This window comes from Callorhinus ursinus, unplaced genomic scaffold, assembly GCF_003265705.2.
Source record: "Callorhinus ursinus isolate GAN/ISIS: 27379988/994484 unplaced genomic scaffold, GSC_fseal_2.0 scaffold42, whole genome shotgun sequence".
Classification (NCBI taxonomy): domain Eukaryota; kingdom Metazoa; phylum Chordata; class Mammalia; order Carnivora; family Otariidae; genus Callorhinus; species Callorhinus ursinus.
The window spans coordinates 2,127,508-2,141,864 of NW_027397104.1; the positions used below are offsets into that span (position 1 = coordinate 2,127,508).

At 52.8% G+C, this 14,357-nt stretch overlaps 1 protein-coding gene across 1 annotated transcript; it reads right to left on the bottom strand.

Moving 5' to 3' along the window:
* Positions 1-845: 845 nt before the first annotated feature.
* On the bottom strand, positions 846-8,930 carry DNAJB5 (DnaJ heat shock protein family (Hsp40) member B5). The gene is made up of 4 exons (XM_025853024.2): positions 8,749-8,930; positions 6,152-6,396; positions 2,395-2,996; positions 846-2,263 (listed from the first exon to the last, which is right to left on the bottom strand). The coding sequence occupies exons 1-4, from the start codon at positions 8,928-8,930 to the stop codon at positions 2,030-2,032; spliced, it is 1,263 nt and encodes a 420-aa protein (XP_025708809.2). The 3' UTR covers positions 846-2,029.
* Positions 8,931-14,357: the final 5,427 nt, after the last annotated feature.

A 14,357-nucleotide genomic window follows, 5' to 3' on the forward strand; every position in this document is an offset into this window, starting at 1 on the left:
CTGTATGGAGCCTAGGCCCAGGTGATGGGACCATGGACACTGAAGCTTAGGAGAGCATGGTTCTTGTGGGCTTGATCTTGAAGAAGAATCTGGGGCTCAGGCATGGAAGAAAGTCAGTATCAGGAGGAAGTCCAGGCCCAGGCATAGCCTGCAGATGGGCATTTCTGTGACTACATGGCTCCCCCTTACCCAGATCCAAGGAAAGTGACAAGTGTATCGTGCAGGCCACATGCAGGCCCTGAGGATCAGAGTTGTCTCAGCAGGGATAAGTAGTTCAGAGACAAGGACAGAAATCCCCAGAAAATTGTAAGATTTAAGGATCAGCAACAGCGTTCATGCCTTCCAGGAAGCCTGCATCCCCAGCCACGCCCTGCCAGCATGGGCCCAAGATGCCAGCCAGGTACCTCTAGCCGTTCTTTCCACTGCCCCAGGCTCTGACTTTGGGGATGTATCTCTTCTAGTTAGCCAGAAAGTCCTCCTTCATCCCCTCCTAGGAGGAACATTTTTCTCAAAGGAAAATTCCAGTCCATGTAGAGAAAATCTATTAGTTCTCATGCTAGCACTTCCTTCAAAGAGGATAGTCTCTAGTTCTCATAACCAAGTATATTTATTCTTTCTGAATAGATTTGTTTCTTCTAATAGTTGAGTATCTTCTGTCTCTGCTGTGTTTGGGGTATATGTTTTAGAAATCCCAGGAGCCTAGGCTTAGAGGAAGGAAGGAGTCCATGTCACCTTATATTGAAGGACTGCCTGGATTTCTCAGAGGTGACCAGGGCCCTGGGAGGAAGTTGAGTGGTACCTCACACCTGCCCCCATCCCAGGTTCATTGCTCCTGCTCAGACGCCTTATTTTTAAAATACTTTATTTTTTTTTCATAATACTGTCATTACAAAAAAATACAAAAAAACTACTATAAAAACATTCAGGGGCTTGTCAAAATGAGAAAACCTAAAGACCCCACCCCAGGACCTGGCTAAAGCCGTCTTCCCCTAGCTTCTTCACTATTTGACCTTGATACAACTGTGGGAGTGGGGTGGGGTCACACAGGCATCAAAGGGCTGGAAATTCTCCCACGCAGCCTCCATGAAGGGTAAGAAATAAGTAGCTTCACATATCACAAAATGGGATTTGGAAGTTTGGGGGTGGCTAGGCCCTGAGTTCAGAGGTGTGGGGAGAAACCTGTGACCCTGAATCTCTTGATGGGGAATAGCTGCCACCTGACCCCAAAGCCCTTTCCCTTCCTGCTGAAGGCTGGGAGATGGACCCTGCCCCCTACCTCTTAGCCTTAATACTAGCAGGCCCTCTTCCCCTCCCTCCACCCTTGCACGCTCCTGAGAGCAGCAGGGAGGACAGAACTTTCAGCTCTGTGGGATCTGGGTAGGGGAGCTCTCAGGGAGGCTGCCAAGGGCCCTGTTCACCTTCCTGCCCCAAATGAAAAGTGTCTCGTGCTCAGTGGCCCGGTTCATGGGTTACGGACCTTCCCTTCCTATCTCAACTCCGCAGAGGCACAAATAGCTCTAGGTGAGTGCTTTGTGTGCATGAATGTGTGTGCATTAACTTTAGACACGGTGGACCTAGGGGTGAGGCGGGGGTGGGGAAGCAGTGTCCTTTCTATCTTCTTTGTCCCCCAGTAGGAGGAAGCTGAAGAGAAGGGAGAGGAGAGGTATTCCCAAAGCTGAGAGGGGAAAGAGGACATGCTATTTACAGGCATAGACAGGGAATCTCGGTATCTTCAAGTAGCACTCAGGTCACTCTCCAGCCACTGTCATGGGAACTGGATTCAAAGCTAGTGACATGAAAATTGACCCCTGGGCTAGCTCTCCCCACCTCCCACCCACTTCCCCAAGGCAGCCCAGCTCTGAAAGGGGTCAGGGACAGGAACATTTTCCTGAAAATCCAGTGGCTTTTTTTTTTTTTTCATTTTAGAAAAAGTTGCCAGTGTCCGGTGGACATCAAGCTGGGTGTACATTGGGTGGAGTGAGTGTAGGGGGTATTGCTGTGGTAGACTCTGGGCTGGCTAGGGCAGAGCCTAGGAACAGGGTAGGTGCTGCTTAAGTATCTGTCGTGTCTGTGGTGTTAATCTGTCTGGGAAGCGAACTTTGAACTCGACAATGAGGTCTCCTCGCTGGGTGGGCACTTTGGGGAAGGGAAGGCCCTCCCCACGGAGTCTCTTCACGGTGCCTGGCTTGATGACATCATTGCACGGTAATGGGATCACCCGGCCATCGATAGTGGGAATGTTCACAGTGCAGCCACACAGCGCCTGGGGAAAATGAGGCAGAGTGAGGAAAAGGTGGGGTAGAGTGGGAAGGGAGGAAAAGACTGAAGTGAGGAAAGAATGTGCCCATTTTCCCTCCCCTCCCCAACACACACACAACCGGACCCAGGCCCTACCTCCTTGAGGCTAATCAGGGCACTGTAGAGCACGTTGGTGCCATCTCGACGGAAGTGTGCATGGGGCTTGTCTTTGAGCACAAAGACGATATCAGCAGGGATGTTGTCAGGTGTGGCATCACCCTCTTTGGGAAAGGTGATCTTGGTGCCTTCCTTCCAGCCACGCTTGATGACAATGTGCAGGATCTTGTCCTCGGTGCGCACAGTTCGCCCATCAGGATTGAGGCGCCGCCTTGTGATCTTCATGCGCTTGGTGGAGCCGTGGTAGATCTCCTCGAGGGACACCCGCAGCTCATGCACCACAGGTGGGTCCTGTACCTTACGCCGAGGGTACAATGGTTCTGGGGCTCGCCTTGGACCCCTACTCAGCCCATTGAAGCCAAAGCGGCCAAAGGCGCCAAATGGATCCTCATCTTCATCCACATCCATGTCATCTGGGTCAAAGCCACTGAAGGGTCTAGTGGACCGACTGCTGGCAAAGAAGATATCGAAGGGGTTGGAGCCACCAAAGAAGGAGGCAAAGGTGGCATGGGGATCCCCATGAAAGGTGTAGTGAAAGGAGCCACTGGAGCCACCCGATGAACCACCGCCGGTCTTCAGGCCTGGAGGGAGGAGAAGTTAGGGATAGTGTGGCTGGTCCTGGCCCCATCCCAATCTCCACCCCCTGCCCTCTAGCTCCTAGTTCATGGGCCTAGAGAAAGAAGCCACCTTTAACTCCCATAGAGAGGGCTGGCAAAATAGAGTAAGAAAAGTCTCTGACAAGATTAATTTCTATTCTTAATTATATGTTTAATAATAAAGCGCATCATGAGGTTCAAAGAGGCTGAGTTACCCAAGAGGTAGAAAAGCCAAGGCTAGAAGACTTGGAGGATGGGACTTCCAGTCCTGTAGTCTCTTCCATGTCCCCATGACCCAAAGATGTCTCACAAAGCCTTAAGTGGCTGGCCTGGGATCACATTATAGTCATACCTGACTCCTAAATCTTTATCTCCCAAGACACACAGAGCAAGAGGCAACTGGATAGATTTAACTATACAGGAAGCTAGTAAGTGACCTGTCCCAAATAAGGTGGGGATACAGTCCAGGAGGAAGCCCACTCTCATTGTGCTGCTAGTATAGTTCCCCTTTTTCCTGACTCCTATCGAAATGGGAAATCAGGAGGGCCCAAAAAAGCAGGAAAGCTCATTGGCTTGGAGATGAGGAGCTGTTTCTTTCTTTTTATTTATTTTTATTTTTATTTTTGTTTTTTTTTCAAAGATTTTATTTATTTATATGAGAGAGTGTGCGTGCGCGAGAGAGCACGTGCGCCCATGAGTGGGGGGGGGGCGATGGGGAGAGGGGGAGGGACAAGCAGATTCCCTGCTGACCAGGGAGCCCTGGGGGGGGGGGGGGGGGGGGGAGGGGGGGGGTGGACACGCAGGGGTGGGATGGGGGGGCTGGACGAGCAGGCTTGATCCCAGGACCCCTGAGATCATGACTGGAGCTGAAATCAGATACTTAACTGACTGAGCCACCCAGGTACCCCGAGGAGCTTTTTCTCTAGAAAGTGTTCAAATGCTTTGTTTCCACACTCAGAGCTCATGGTATTGTACAACTCCAGGGGTGCCATTCATGCACTGGACAGACATAGAATACAAATAGGAATAGAGCTTCTTGGACTTGTACAACACCAAGCCCCACACCCCATACCTGATGTCAGAGCAACTAAAATGCATGAATGCGCTGGCACATTGCGGTCGTGGCCCTAGCTGCTCTCTCACCAGTCAGGTCCTGTCTAAGGAACTCAGATTGCTGGAGGCAGCCTCCATGAGGGGATGGTAGTGGTGGTGATGGGGTGAGGAGTGAGGGAGGGCGTTAACACTGAGAAATGATCTAGAATGTGTAGACTCATGGGTGGGGTGCAGGCTAGGGGAAAAGGGACTCTTTGCTTTGAGGCTTTTTATCTCGAACTTCCGTTGGTTGTGGAAGTCTAAGCCTAAATTAAATTAGCCTCTTATTTCGTGGGACCACAAAGACAGATTTGGGTTGCATTAGAGAGGCCGAGTGGCAGGCAGTTCAGAGACTTGTAGCAGCTGCCTCTTCATCCCTCCCCTGAGACTTGGGGTCTGTTCTTTCCTTTTATTGAAGGTCTGATTATTAGGTGAGTTCAAGAAGCTTGGCAGAGCTCAGTGAGAGAGGGAGGCTGGACTGGTAACAACAGGAGGGGAAGCTTCTCTGTAGGGATCCCTGTTGTACCACTGCCACCCTTTTTTCAAGCTGGGAACAACTTGTCCCCAGCCAGGGTTGTGCAGAGAGTCTGTGCACACTTCTGCTGGCTGGCTGTTGGGGAGGGGGCAGGGCAGACAGAAATATAACCCACATTTTCAAGGCTGCTTCTCCTTCCCGGGGCCCCGGGTTTCTCCTTAAGGCTGTGCTGCATTCTTTGGAGACCTCCTGGGATGTAGATCAACAGTAGAACCCAGTGTCTGGGCCTAGAGGCTGAGCTTTGTCCTTCACTTAGGCTTGGTCATGCAGGAGGGGTGAAGTTTCTGGGTAGCTCTCCAGCTAACAAAGGTGAGGCCAAATGGAGAAAAGAGTGCAATTCCTAGACAGGTCACACGGTGGCATGGTGTGTGCACTGCTTCCCTCTTCCCACCCCTCCATCCCAGGGAGAAAGAAAAATGTCTTAGCTGAGAGAACACTGGGGATTCCAGCAGATGTCTGTGAATCTGGAAGCTGGCAAGTCTAGTAGGTGAGCAGGGAAAAACTGAAGGAACTAGTGGCACGGAGAATGAGAAGAGGTGGTTGGGAGGACTGGGGTGCACAGAGACACAAAGCAAGGAGGAGAGGAAAAGAACATTCTTTTGAGCACTTATCTACTATCTACTCTGTAGCAGGTACAGTACATATCATTAGCCCATCTAGTTTTGAGACTGGAGTCGGGAGAGTGAGGAGGAGAATGTGGAAGAAAGGTAGATGCTGTTGGGCAGGAAGGACAGTTCCTCTTAGGAAGGAGAGTCCTCAGCTGTGGCAACGTCTCTTAATATAGCCTGACAGGTGCCTGTGGCTGGCGGGTGGCAGGCGGCCCTGAGGGGCAGGCCCAGAATTAGCAGCTACATCATGCCTGTGGGATGTACTGGGAGGGGCCGCCCTCTCAGAGGCTTTATTTGGGCCTTTCCTGCCACCCCGTGCGCGGCCACCAGCTACTTCAGGAAGGGGGGCAAACTGCCAGCAGCAGTTCCCCTGCCATCCTTGGATCCCTGCCACTTCCTCAGGGAGGCAGAGCTCCCCCTCCATTCTGCTGGCTTGAAGTGGGCAAGATCATCTCTCCATATCAGAGTTCCAGTGGTTAATTCCCAGGCTGCTTAAGGGCCAGACTTTTATGCTGATGAATGTAAATGCTCTGTCCTCAGACCACCAAGCCACACACACTCCTTTTCCCCAACCTTCCCTATCAGCCAATGGAGCAGCAGGGACTTCAGGCTGGACTAATAAGGCTGGGAGGGAAAAGAGGGAGGGGGAAGGCCTCTGCTCCTGACTTCAGATGTCTCTAAGGCCTGAATTTGAGGAGAGAGAGAGGCAGAGAGAAGCAGGGAAAGCTATGGTAAGCCAAGGCTGGGTAGTGGGTGGTCTCTTCTCTCCCCTGGGTGTCAGTGCTGAGAACACTTGCCTCCCTCACCCCCTCCTCAGCTTCCAGTTGCCTGCTATGAGAACTGGCTTACCCAGCACCCCAGACAAGGACGGGGTCCAGGATCAGGCTGGAGCCCTACCCTCTTACCTTCCTCCCCATACTGGTCATACAGGCCCCGTTTCTTAGGGTCACTCAGCACATCATAGGCCTCTGCAATCTCCTTAAACTTCTCCTCAGCATTGGGTTCTTTGTTCTTGTCTGGGTGGTACTTCAAGGCCATCTTCCGATAGGCTTTCTTGATCTCATCTTCGTTGGCTCCCGATGGGATCCCAAGAATCTTGTAATAATCCTTTCCCATCACAGCCACTGGACCGGCACTTGTCTCCTTGTTTCTGAAAGAAACCCAGGGCCAGTCCTTGAAGCCCCTCTTCCCTCCTGACCCAGCCCTGCTCCTGATGATCTTGCGATCCCTAAGTGACTCACTGTGTGACTTTCAGCAGGTCATGCCTGTTCTGTAGGCCTCTGTCTCCCCATCAGTGAAATGAAAGGTTTGGACTAGATGATCTCTTCCAGCTCTGACATTCTAGGATTCTGTGATTCTTTCGTCAGCTCCTGGATTTTCCCAGCAGGAAGCTGGGGGCTGTGGCCTACTAGGGGCTAGGCTAAGGCCCAGGTCCCTGGGCCAGACTGAGGACCCCTGAGAGGCCCTGCTGCGTGAGGTGGCACCATGGACTGACAGGCCCACACACAGAAGCTGGCAAAGATCAGTGTACTGGGTGAGGTCACCTGAGCGTCGTGGTCTTTTACGCCATGCCTCAGGCATGGTGCCCGGGCTAAGGGCAACTGGGGCAGTGGCCCAGGACTAGGGACAGGCCCGGGTCTTTAGCCAGCTGTCCTGGCCAGCCAGGCTGAGTCAGGGTGTAGGTGCCTGGAGTCCTCTCTGCTCGTGAAGACCCCAGGCTCCTTGTCCCTGCTCTCCAGACGATGCTAAGCCTCACGTGTGATTCAGATCAGAGGATGACTCACAGCCTTTGGAAACTGCTGTTTCTAACTCCCTTATTAGCAGGGGAATGACACTGTCCTTCCTCCAACCAGGGCAATAGTTCCCTTTACTCATTTCACAGTGTCTACACACAAAATGTGTATGAAGACACATCTGTGCCACCTAAGCACTAGTGTTAGTGAACAAAAGCATCCTGGGCATCCCTTTCTTAACCTTAGTTGTTAGAATAATTAGGCACTAATCACCATTTCCTTAATACCTTCCCTACCAGTCCCTCCTTCTCACCTGCCCAGTGGTTCAGGATCTGGCCCAGAGCCAGGCCCACACTCCTCTGATAGTTCCTTCTAAGCTGGATACAGGGGTATTTGTTTTGTGAGGGAGAAACATAGGGCTCTCATTCTTCCACCCTAATCTCCCTTCCCCACTGCCTACATGGTGGGTAGGAAGGGAAGGGGACTTTCCTGTAGGTGGTCTCTTTGGGGAGATGGCCAGAAGCCATTCTCTAGCCCTTCAGAGGCTTGGCCAACCCCTACCAAAGCCCAGAGAATCAGAGTCTTTCTAGCAGTGTCCTATGCTGGCAGCCACAGCTGAGGCCTGCTTTTCTGCCTCTGACTGCTTCAGTGAGGTATACAGGGTTTCCTGGCAGGAGTGAGGGCTGTAATGGGTAAGGGGAGGCCTTAAGGCCCCAGGAAGGCAGGGACAATGGCCCTAGCTCCTGCCACCACAGGGCCTGTTGCAGGTGGCTGAGTTGACTCATGGTTCTGGGAGTCACCTCACTCTGATGAAGAGAAGGCTCCATAAAGGCGGGTACTCCCCCCTTCTCCCCCTACCAGCATGTCACGCCTGGTGGGGGAAGCTGGGGTTGGAAGAGTGAGAGAAGAGCATCTGGGGGTGGGCAGCCATTTTCGGAAGCAACAGTAAAAGCCGTCTGAGAGGGAACTGGGGGTGGTCTGCCATCTCTGCCTCAGCCCACACCTTCTCCCCGCCACCCCAGGACTGGAAAGGAACCCTAATACACCAAGAGGGTGCCCCCAGAGAACCATAGCAGCTTCTAGGCAGAGGGCAAGTGGAACAGCTTGCCAATGCTCCCACCCTCCTCTTGCTGTCCCTGTATTACCTCCTCATCAGGCCAGCTTCCTTCCTGGCACTCACCTGATAACCGTTCTAGACCTACAGTTCTCTTGTCTCCACAGACACAGGGCAAGCTCTTTCAGGAACTGCCTTTTTTCTCCTTTCCTCCCTCTCTCCCTCCCTCCCCATACCCACAAGCCACGTGTTGGAATGACAAAGGAGTCCCATGGCATGGCACTACCTTGGATGGAGAAGAATGAAGAGGATGTTCATGTAGAGGCAGGAATGAAAAATGAGAAATAGCAAGAAGGCCTGTATAGGGAGGGGGGATGGTTGATACAGAAAATGAAGTACTGGTGGAAGGAGACAAGGAACGACAAATGGAAACGACTGAGGTGGAAAATGGGTTACCAGTGGGTTGAAAGGGAGAGATGTAGAGAGTTGAAATACTGGAGAAGATGTCTGGAAAATGGATGGATGCCTGAAGGGTTTGGTATAGGAGATGAATGACAAGGGGTGCAGTTCATTCAAATGTGAGGGTGAGGTGGAAGGAGGGTTCTTACATGTAATGGGGCTGAGATAAGGATGATATGGTAGGCAATGAAGGGGGATGTGATGTGGAGAATCTGACGTGGTAGGGATATGAGTGCCTTTCTCCAGAGGGACTTACCGGAACTTTACAAACCCATTCAGCGTCCACGCTCGAAGTTTTAAGGGCTCCAGCTGAATTTTAAACATCAAGCTGGCTAAGAAGTCTTCTCCCCAGAAGTGTGGGAAGCTCCGGAAAGCTCCTCGGGCCTGTAGTGGGGGTGCTGCTGGGGATGGGCAGGAGAGCACTGTGCGCTTAAACATGCCCAGCCCAGCCCCTCACCTCTGATCGCTCCGCTGGAGCCTGCTTGGAAAGCTGCAGCTCAGGAAGCCACCTCCTCAGGTTCTCAGAGGCACTTGCCCAGCAAGGCCTGTCCGGTGCAGCAGGAGCTAGACCTGATCCCCAGGTGTGGAGAGTGAAGGAAGAGGGTCCAGCGGCCACCTGCTCTCAGGTGCAGCAGTGTCTGTATGAATGGCTGTATGGCAGTGTGACAGTAAGGCTGGCAGTGGCAAGCGTGTGCTTGCGAGTGGCAGACTGTGTACTTGTGGCAGGTGTGATTGTGAGGGCCTGAGAGGCAGTGAGTTCCTCTCTCTCCGGGGAGGATCCGACCCCAATCCCCAAGAACCTACTCAATGAAGTCACTGACCCGGAGTCTCCTCCCTCGCAGATGGGCGGGGAGGGGCGGGGCAGAGCCGAGCTCGCCCGGGACAAAAGGCGCGGCGAGGAGAGGAGGGGAAGGGAGGCGAGGGGGCTCGGGCGGGGGAGGGTGGTCGGTGATGTCACCGACGCTGACAGGCTGGGCTGGCTCAGAAACGCCTCCGCCCGCGGAACCCAATCCGACCCGGCCCGACCCTCCCCCCCAGCTCAGACGCTGGCTGCCCCCTGTTAGAGGGTCGCAGACATCGAGCACCTTGCAGACCCCAGTCCCCGCACCACCACGGCAGAAGAAACGATGGGCCTTCAGTGTGCCAGCGCCCCCCCCCATCTCACCCACCCCCTACACCAGGACCCCTGGCTCCGCGACGCCCCCGCTCCCGGGACCCCTGAGTCCTGGCTCGGTGCCCTCACCAGTGAGGAGCTGCGGGCGCCACCGCGGTCCGTCAGACAGCCGCTGCCCCCTCCCCTGGCTCCGGCTCCGCCGCCTCCACTCGGGACAGGAGTCGCCTGCCCGCCGGCCGCAGACAGCGGGCCGGGGAACCCGCCCCCACGGCTCCGCCTCCGCACCGCCCATTGCGCGGCCTGCCCGTCACTCAGCTCACCCTCCGCTGTAATTGGACAGTCTTCAACGAGTGCCTTGGTGATAGCCGCCCATTCTCCGCCCCTGTCACCCGGCCACACGCGCACACATTCCGGGCAGTGATTGGTGTCGGTCTGATTGGTGCACTCTGGGATCAGTCAACCACACCTCTTCGCTAGCTCGTTGTGTCATTGGTGAAAGGGACAGAGGGCGGTGACTCTACGCGCCCTTTGATTTTATTGGTTGGTCTGTGGGGCTCAGACTCGAGACTGGGGGGCAACTATATTAGTCCAATCTCGGGTTTGAGAAGGTGGGACGTACTGGCCACCGCTCGAATCCCGGGAGAACCTTCTGGAACCTGTTTAACGTCAAAGGCAGCCTTAAAGGAAAACTGCCTACCAGTTGGCGGTGACTCTGGGCATTCTTTCCTTTCTTCGTTTAGGAGGGTAGGGGAGAGAATAGTGTGGTTTGAGAGCTGTAGTCCCTCGACCAGTGTCAAAAGGTCACCCCTTCTTACCTGTCTTCCATCGGAGCTGTGGACTTCCAGCCCAGACCTGATTCAGCTTAGACCTGATTCAGCTTTACCTTATCTTGACCCGGAATTGACCTGAGATGACCTAGCAAAACAGACCCCGATAGACATGTGGAATTTAAGCACCCTTCTGCTTTCTCCTTTGTAACCTGGTAGTTCTCCCCAGGTTTAGTGCCTCCTCATTAATTCCTTTGTGAGTCCCCTTTTCATCCTCTGTATAATCCCCTCATCCCAGCTCCCTTGTGAGCAGCCCCTCCTCAGCAACCCCACAATTCTCATTAACGTTCTCTCTGTAATCTTTCATCCTACTTCCCCCTTGAGTTCCCAAATGTTAGCCCACTTCTTTTCTTTCCCCTCTTCTTGGCTGGGTATGATCTCCTGCCTCCCCCCCACCCCCACTCCCACTCCCACCCCCACCCCCACCCCCGCCCCCATAATCTTCTGTTTTATCCTATCCTTAATCCGTTATCTACTCGTATGATCTCTCCTATCCTAACTTCCCCTTTTAACCCTTCATCTCCGCTCCACATGATTTCCTTAACACATCTCAGTCCCAACCCCCTCTCTCCCCCATTAAATCTCAGCCCTAGTGTCCCCGCTGTTCAGAGCAGGCAGGGCTGCGGAGGCGGTAGCCAGCGGAAGCCGACGCTTGAACAGACACGGTGCCTGGCGCCCACGTCACTGTCTCCCAGGCCCATCTGTGCTACAGGCAGCGGGGGTGGGGAGGGGGTTATCTGGGGGTGAGGAGGAGAAAGGAATTCTTGGGGGGTTTGAGGACAAAGGAAGGGCCAGGGCAGAAGCTCTCACCTCTCTTTCTTTGCCATTTCCCAGAAACAGTTTGGATACCCATGAGTTCATGCAATCTGAATAGAGCTGGACACTGAGGCTTGGAGAATATCAGTACCTGGGCCGCAGGGCAGAGCAGAGCAGAGCAGGAGAGAAATCTAGGGGGTCCTGAGGTCAGGTCTGCATATTCTCCATTCTCTGCCTTCTTTCTAGGGCTCACCGTGGTGATCCCAGGTGTAAAGGGGTGTGAGCTGTGAAGTAAGGAAAGGATGTGGGGTAAGAAGAAGATGGAGAAAAGGTGGGATGAGGGAAATGAGAGGAAGGAGGGAAGATGGGGTGAGGGGGATGGGAAGAGGAGGGGAGGGGAGAGGAGAAGGAGAGGGGTGGGAGGTCAGGATGGGGGTGAGAATGGAAGGAGAAGTGGGGAGCAAAGACTAGAAGGGAGGGGAGATGGGATGATGGAGGAATGGAATAGTAGTGTGACATGGAGATGAGCAAGGTAGGATGAGGAGGCTCAGGACAGGTGCTGGCTACTTTGATCTGGGGGATCTCACTCTGCCACCTCCAGACTCATGGGGGCCCCGGCTGTGGGTGGTTCTACTTCCTATTCCAGTTCTATCTATTTTGCCTCCTCCAGCCTTGCCTGTGCTAACACGGGGGCAGAGAGTTTAGTCATTGGCCCTTACCTGGTCCCTGCTAATGCTATACTCTGGGCTTAGAACTTCGGGGGTGCAGGGCCATGCCTTCAGGTGCTGGTGGCATGGATTCCACTGTCTGCTGGGTTCTCTATTTCCACCGTGTACTATTGCCCTGGGTATCAGGTGTGCATTAGGAAGCAGGGTGCACAGTGTGGCATGGGTGTAAGAATGTAGGCTCTGTTGACCTTGTGAGGTCACTTGCCACATCTGTGCCTCATTTCTGTCTTTGTCTCAAGGGTATAGAAAAGAGCAGTACCTCCTAGGGTTGTTCTGAGGGTTAATTAAGGTAACACATGCTATGCATGTAGTTCTGAGCTTGGTATGTAGTTATTGCTCAGCAAAGTTAACCGTTACTCTGTATGTTCACAGATACCTGGATGTGTGAGTGCATCTGTTTGATGTTCAAGTCTGATTGGGAGTTATTTGTACTGTTGTATCTGTAGTGTGATTTGTAAGTGAGAGTATATCTGTGTGATATTTTTGTGTGGTAATATGCCTGATTCTGTTTTATTTGTTGTGTATGTGATTTTGTGTTGATATACATGTGTGATTAAATGACTATGTAGGTCTGTGTCTACATGATGAACAGCGTCATGGATATTGACATGTTGACTGCCAGGGCATGCATGAATCCGTGATCATATCAGTTCTCAGCACCTGCATTCCCCTCCCTTCCTATGGAGACGTCATAACCCTAGGTGTCCCTCATTTTCTCACCCTGAGGGAACCGGAACCCGGGGGCAGGGGCAGGGGCGGGTGCCAGTGAGGAGGCGTTTACACAGGAGCACATGTTCCCTCTCAGACTGTGTATGGGAGGGGGAGCCCCCTATCTTGCACATATCCTGAAGGCTCCAGAGGAAGTGCTCCACCCCAGCCCATTCTTAGTTCCCTGTCTTGTCACCATGGCAGCAGTTGCCAGGGGCTCCCATGGTTGCTAAGATCTAGGTGTGGGAGGCTGCTAAGCCCTGTTGCCAGTAGAAACAAGAGAACAGGAGGGGGGGGAGGAAGACTACCCCCACAGATGCCAGCTCTCTGCAGTGACAGGACAGGTCCTTGGACCTCTCCTGTCCCCAAACTGTACCTATGACTTGTATGTGGCAATACTCTTGTGGGGGGGCTTTCACAGGAAGTTGGAACTGGAATATAGGGATCCACCTTCTGAGGCGACTGTGGCTCTAGCCTGCCCTTTACCATCTTTAAAGTTGGGAGGCTCTTAGAAATTAGTGACTACTTCATTCTGTCCTCCAACCCTTATACTTCTCCCCTAGCAATGTCTCTGCTTGAGTTCTCCTGTGGCTGGTGCTTATTACCTGATGATTTCACCTTGCATAGGAAAGCTACATTGACCCCTGGATGCAGACTGACTCCTTCCTGAGGTCAGACTCTTAGCATCTCACCTGGATATATATTTCATGCTGACACTTGGACCCAGAATTCAGTTCCACACTGAGTGCCAACTTTGACCTCACCTGAGACACTGACCTTGGCCTTAGTCCTAGACCAGACAGTTCCCCAAACTCAACCTTAGCCTAAGTCCTTTCTAGACATGGATGAGCCCTATTCTTACTTGAATTCAACTGCAGATTCAGTTCTGATCCTGTTCACTGATTGGACACTGACCAGCGATCTAACTCCTTGGTACTCACCCGATCTAAACCTACACTGACCAGTAGTAGTGTTCAAAGGGGTTATTTCTTGCCTTGGGAGTGAGAGGATAGTGCTAGAAATGACCAGCAGAGGGCGTGCAACATCAGGTTCTAGAGGCAGGCCTTCCGGAGCCCATCTGGGAAGGGGAAGTCAGGTGTATTGAGATCTTGGCTCTTTTCTCTCAGGTCACGACCCAGAGCTGGAGGCACAACAGTCGGTCTGTGAGGTTGAACTAAAGAAATTAACTTTCCCAACCCAGTTATTCTAATGTTTTGTGGTCACATGGGTCTGTACAATCTTGACTCTGCCTCTAGCTCAGCTGGGCTCAGGGCTGGGCATACACCAGAAGGTGCTTAACCATTTACAGGCATCACAAATCTCAAGAGGACTGTATACCTGGTAAGGCATCCTACCCCCAACTCAACATTTCTGTCATATACTTATACAGCTTCACTACCTTCCCTGGTATCCAGTTACCTTTTGGTCCTATTGAGCAAAAATCTGCCTCTCCTCCACCTTTGGTCTTAGCTCTGTCTTTGAGGTCACATTGACCTCATCAGTCCCATCTGTCAGGCATCAGCCATCTACATCCCTCAAGTCTGCTCCTCTCCAGGATGAGACGTCTCTCAGGCCTTCATGGGTTCCTCCTCTGCCTTGTTCCATTCTAGCCCCTAAGACCATGCTACACTGGCTGGGTTTCAATTCATGGTGCCTGACTCTGATTAGCTTTTTCTAGGAGTGCTGGTGCAGTGTACAAATGAGCCAGCCTGCCTCTCTCATCTGACTCTGA

Bases quoted from the DNA above. Each gene is read 5' to 3' on its own strand.
- DNAJB5 (XM_025853024.2), bottom strand. From the start codon at position 8,930: ATGTTTAAGCGCACAGTGCTCTCCTGCCCATCCCCAGCAGCACCCCCA. The intron at 6,397-8,748 runs GTAAGTCCCTCT...GGTTTCTTTCAG, and splicing joins AATGGGTTTGTAAAGTTCCG to AAACAAGGAGACAAGTGCCG. The intron at 2,997-6,151 runs GTAAGAGGGTAG...TCCTCCCTCCAG, and splicing joins TGACCAGTATGGGGAGGAAG to GCCTGAAGACCGGCGGTGGT.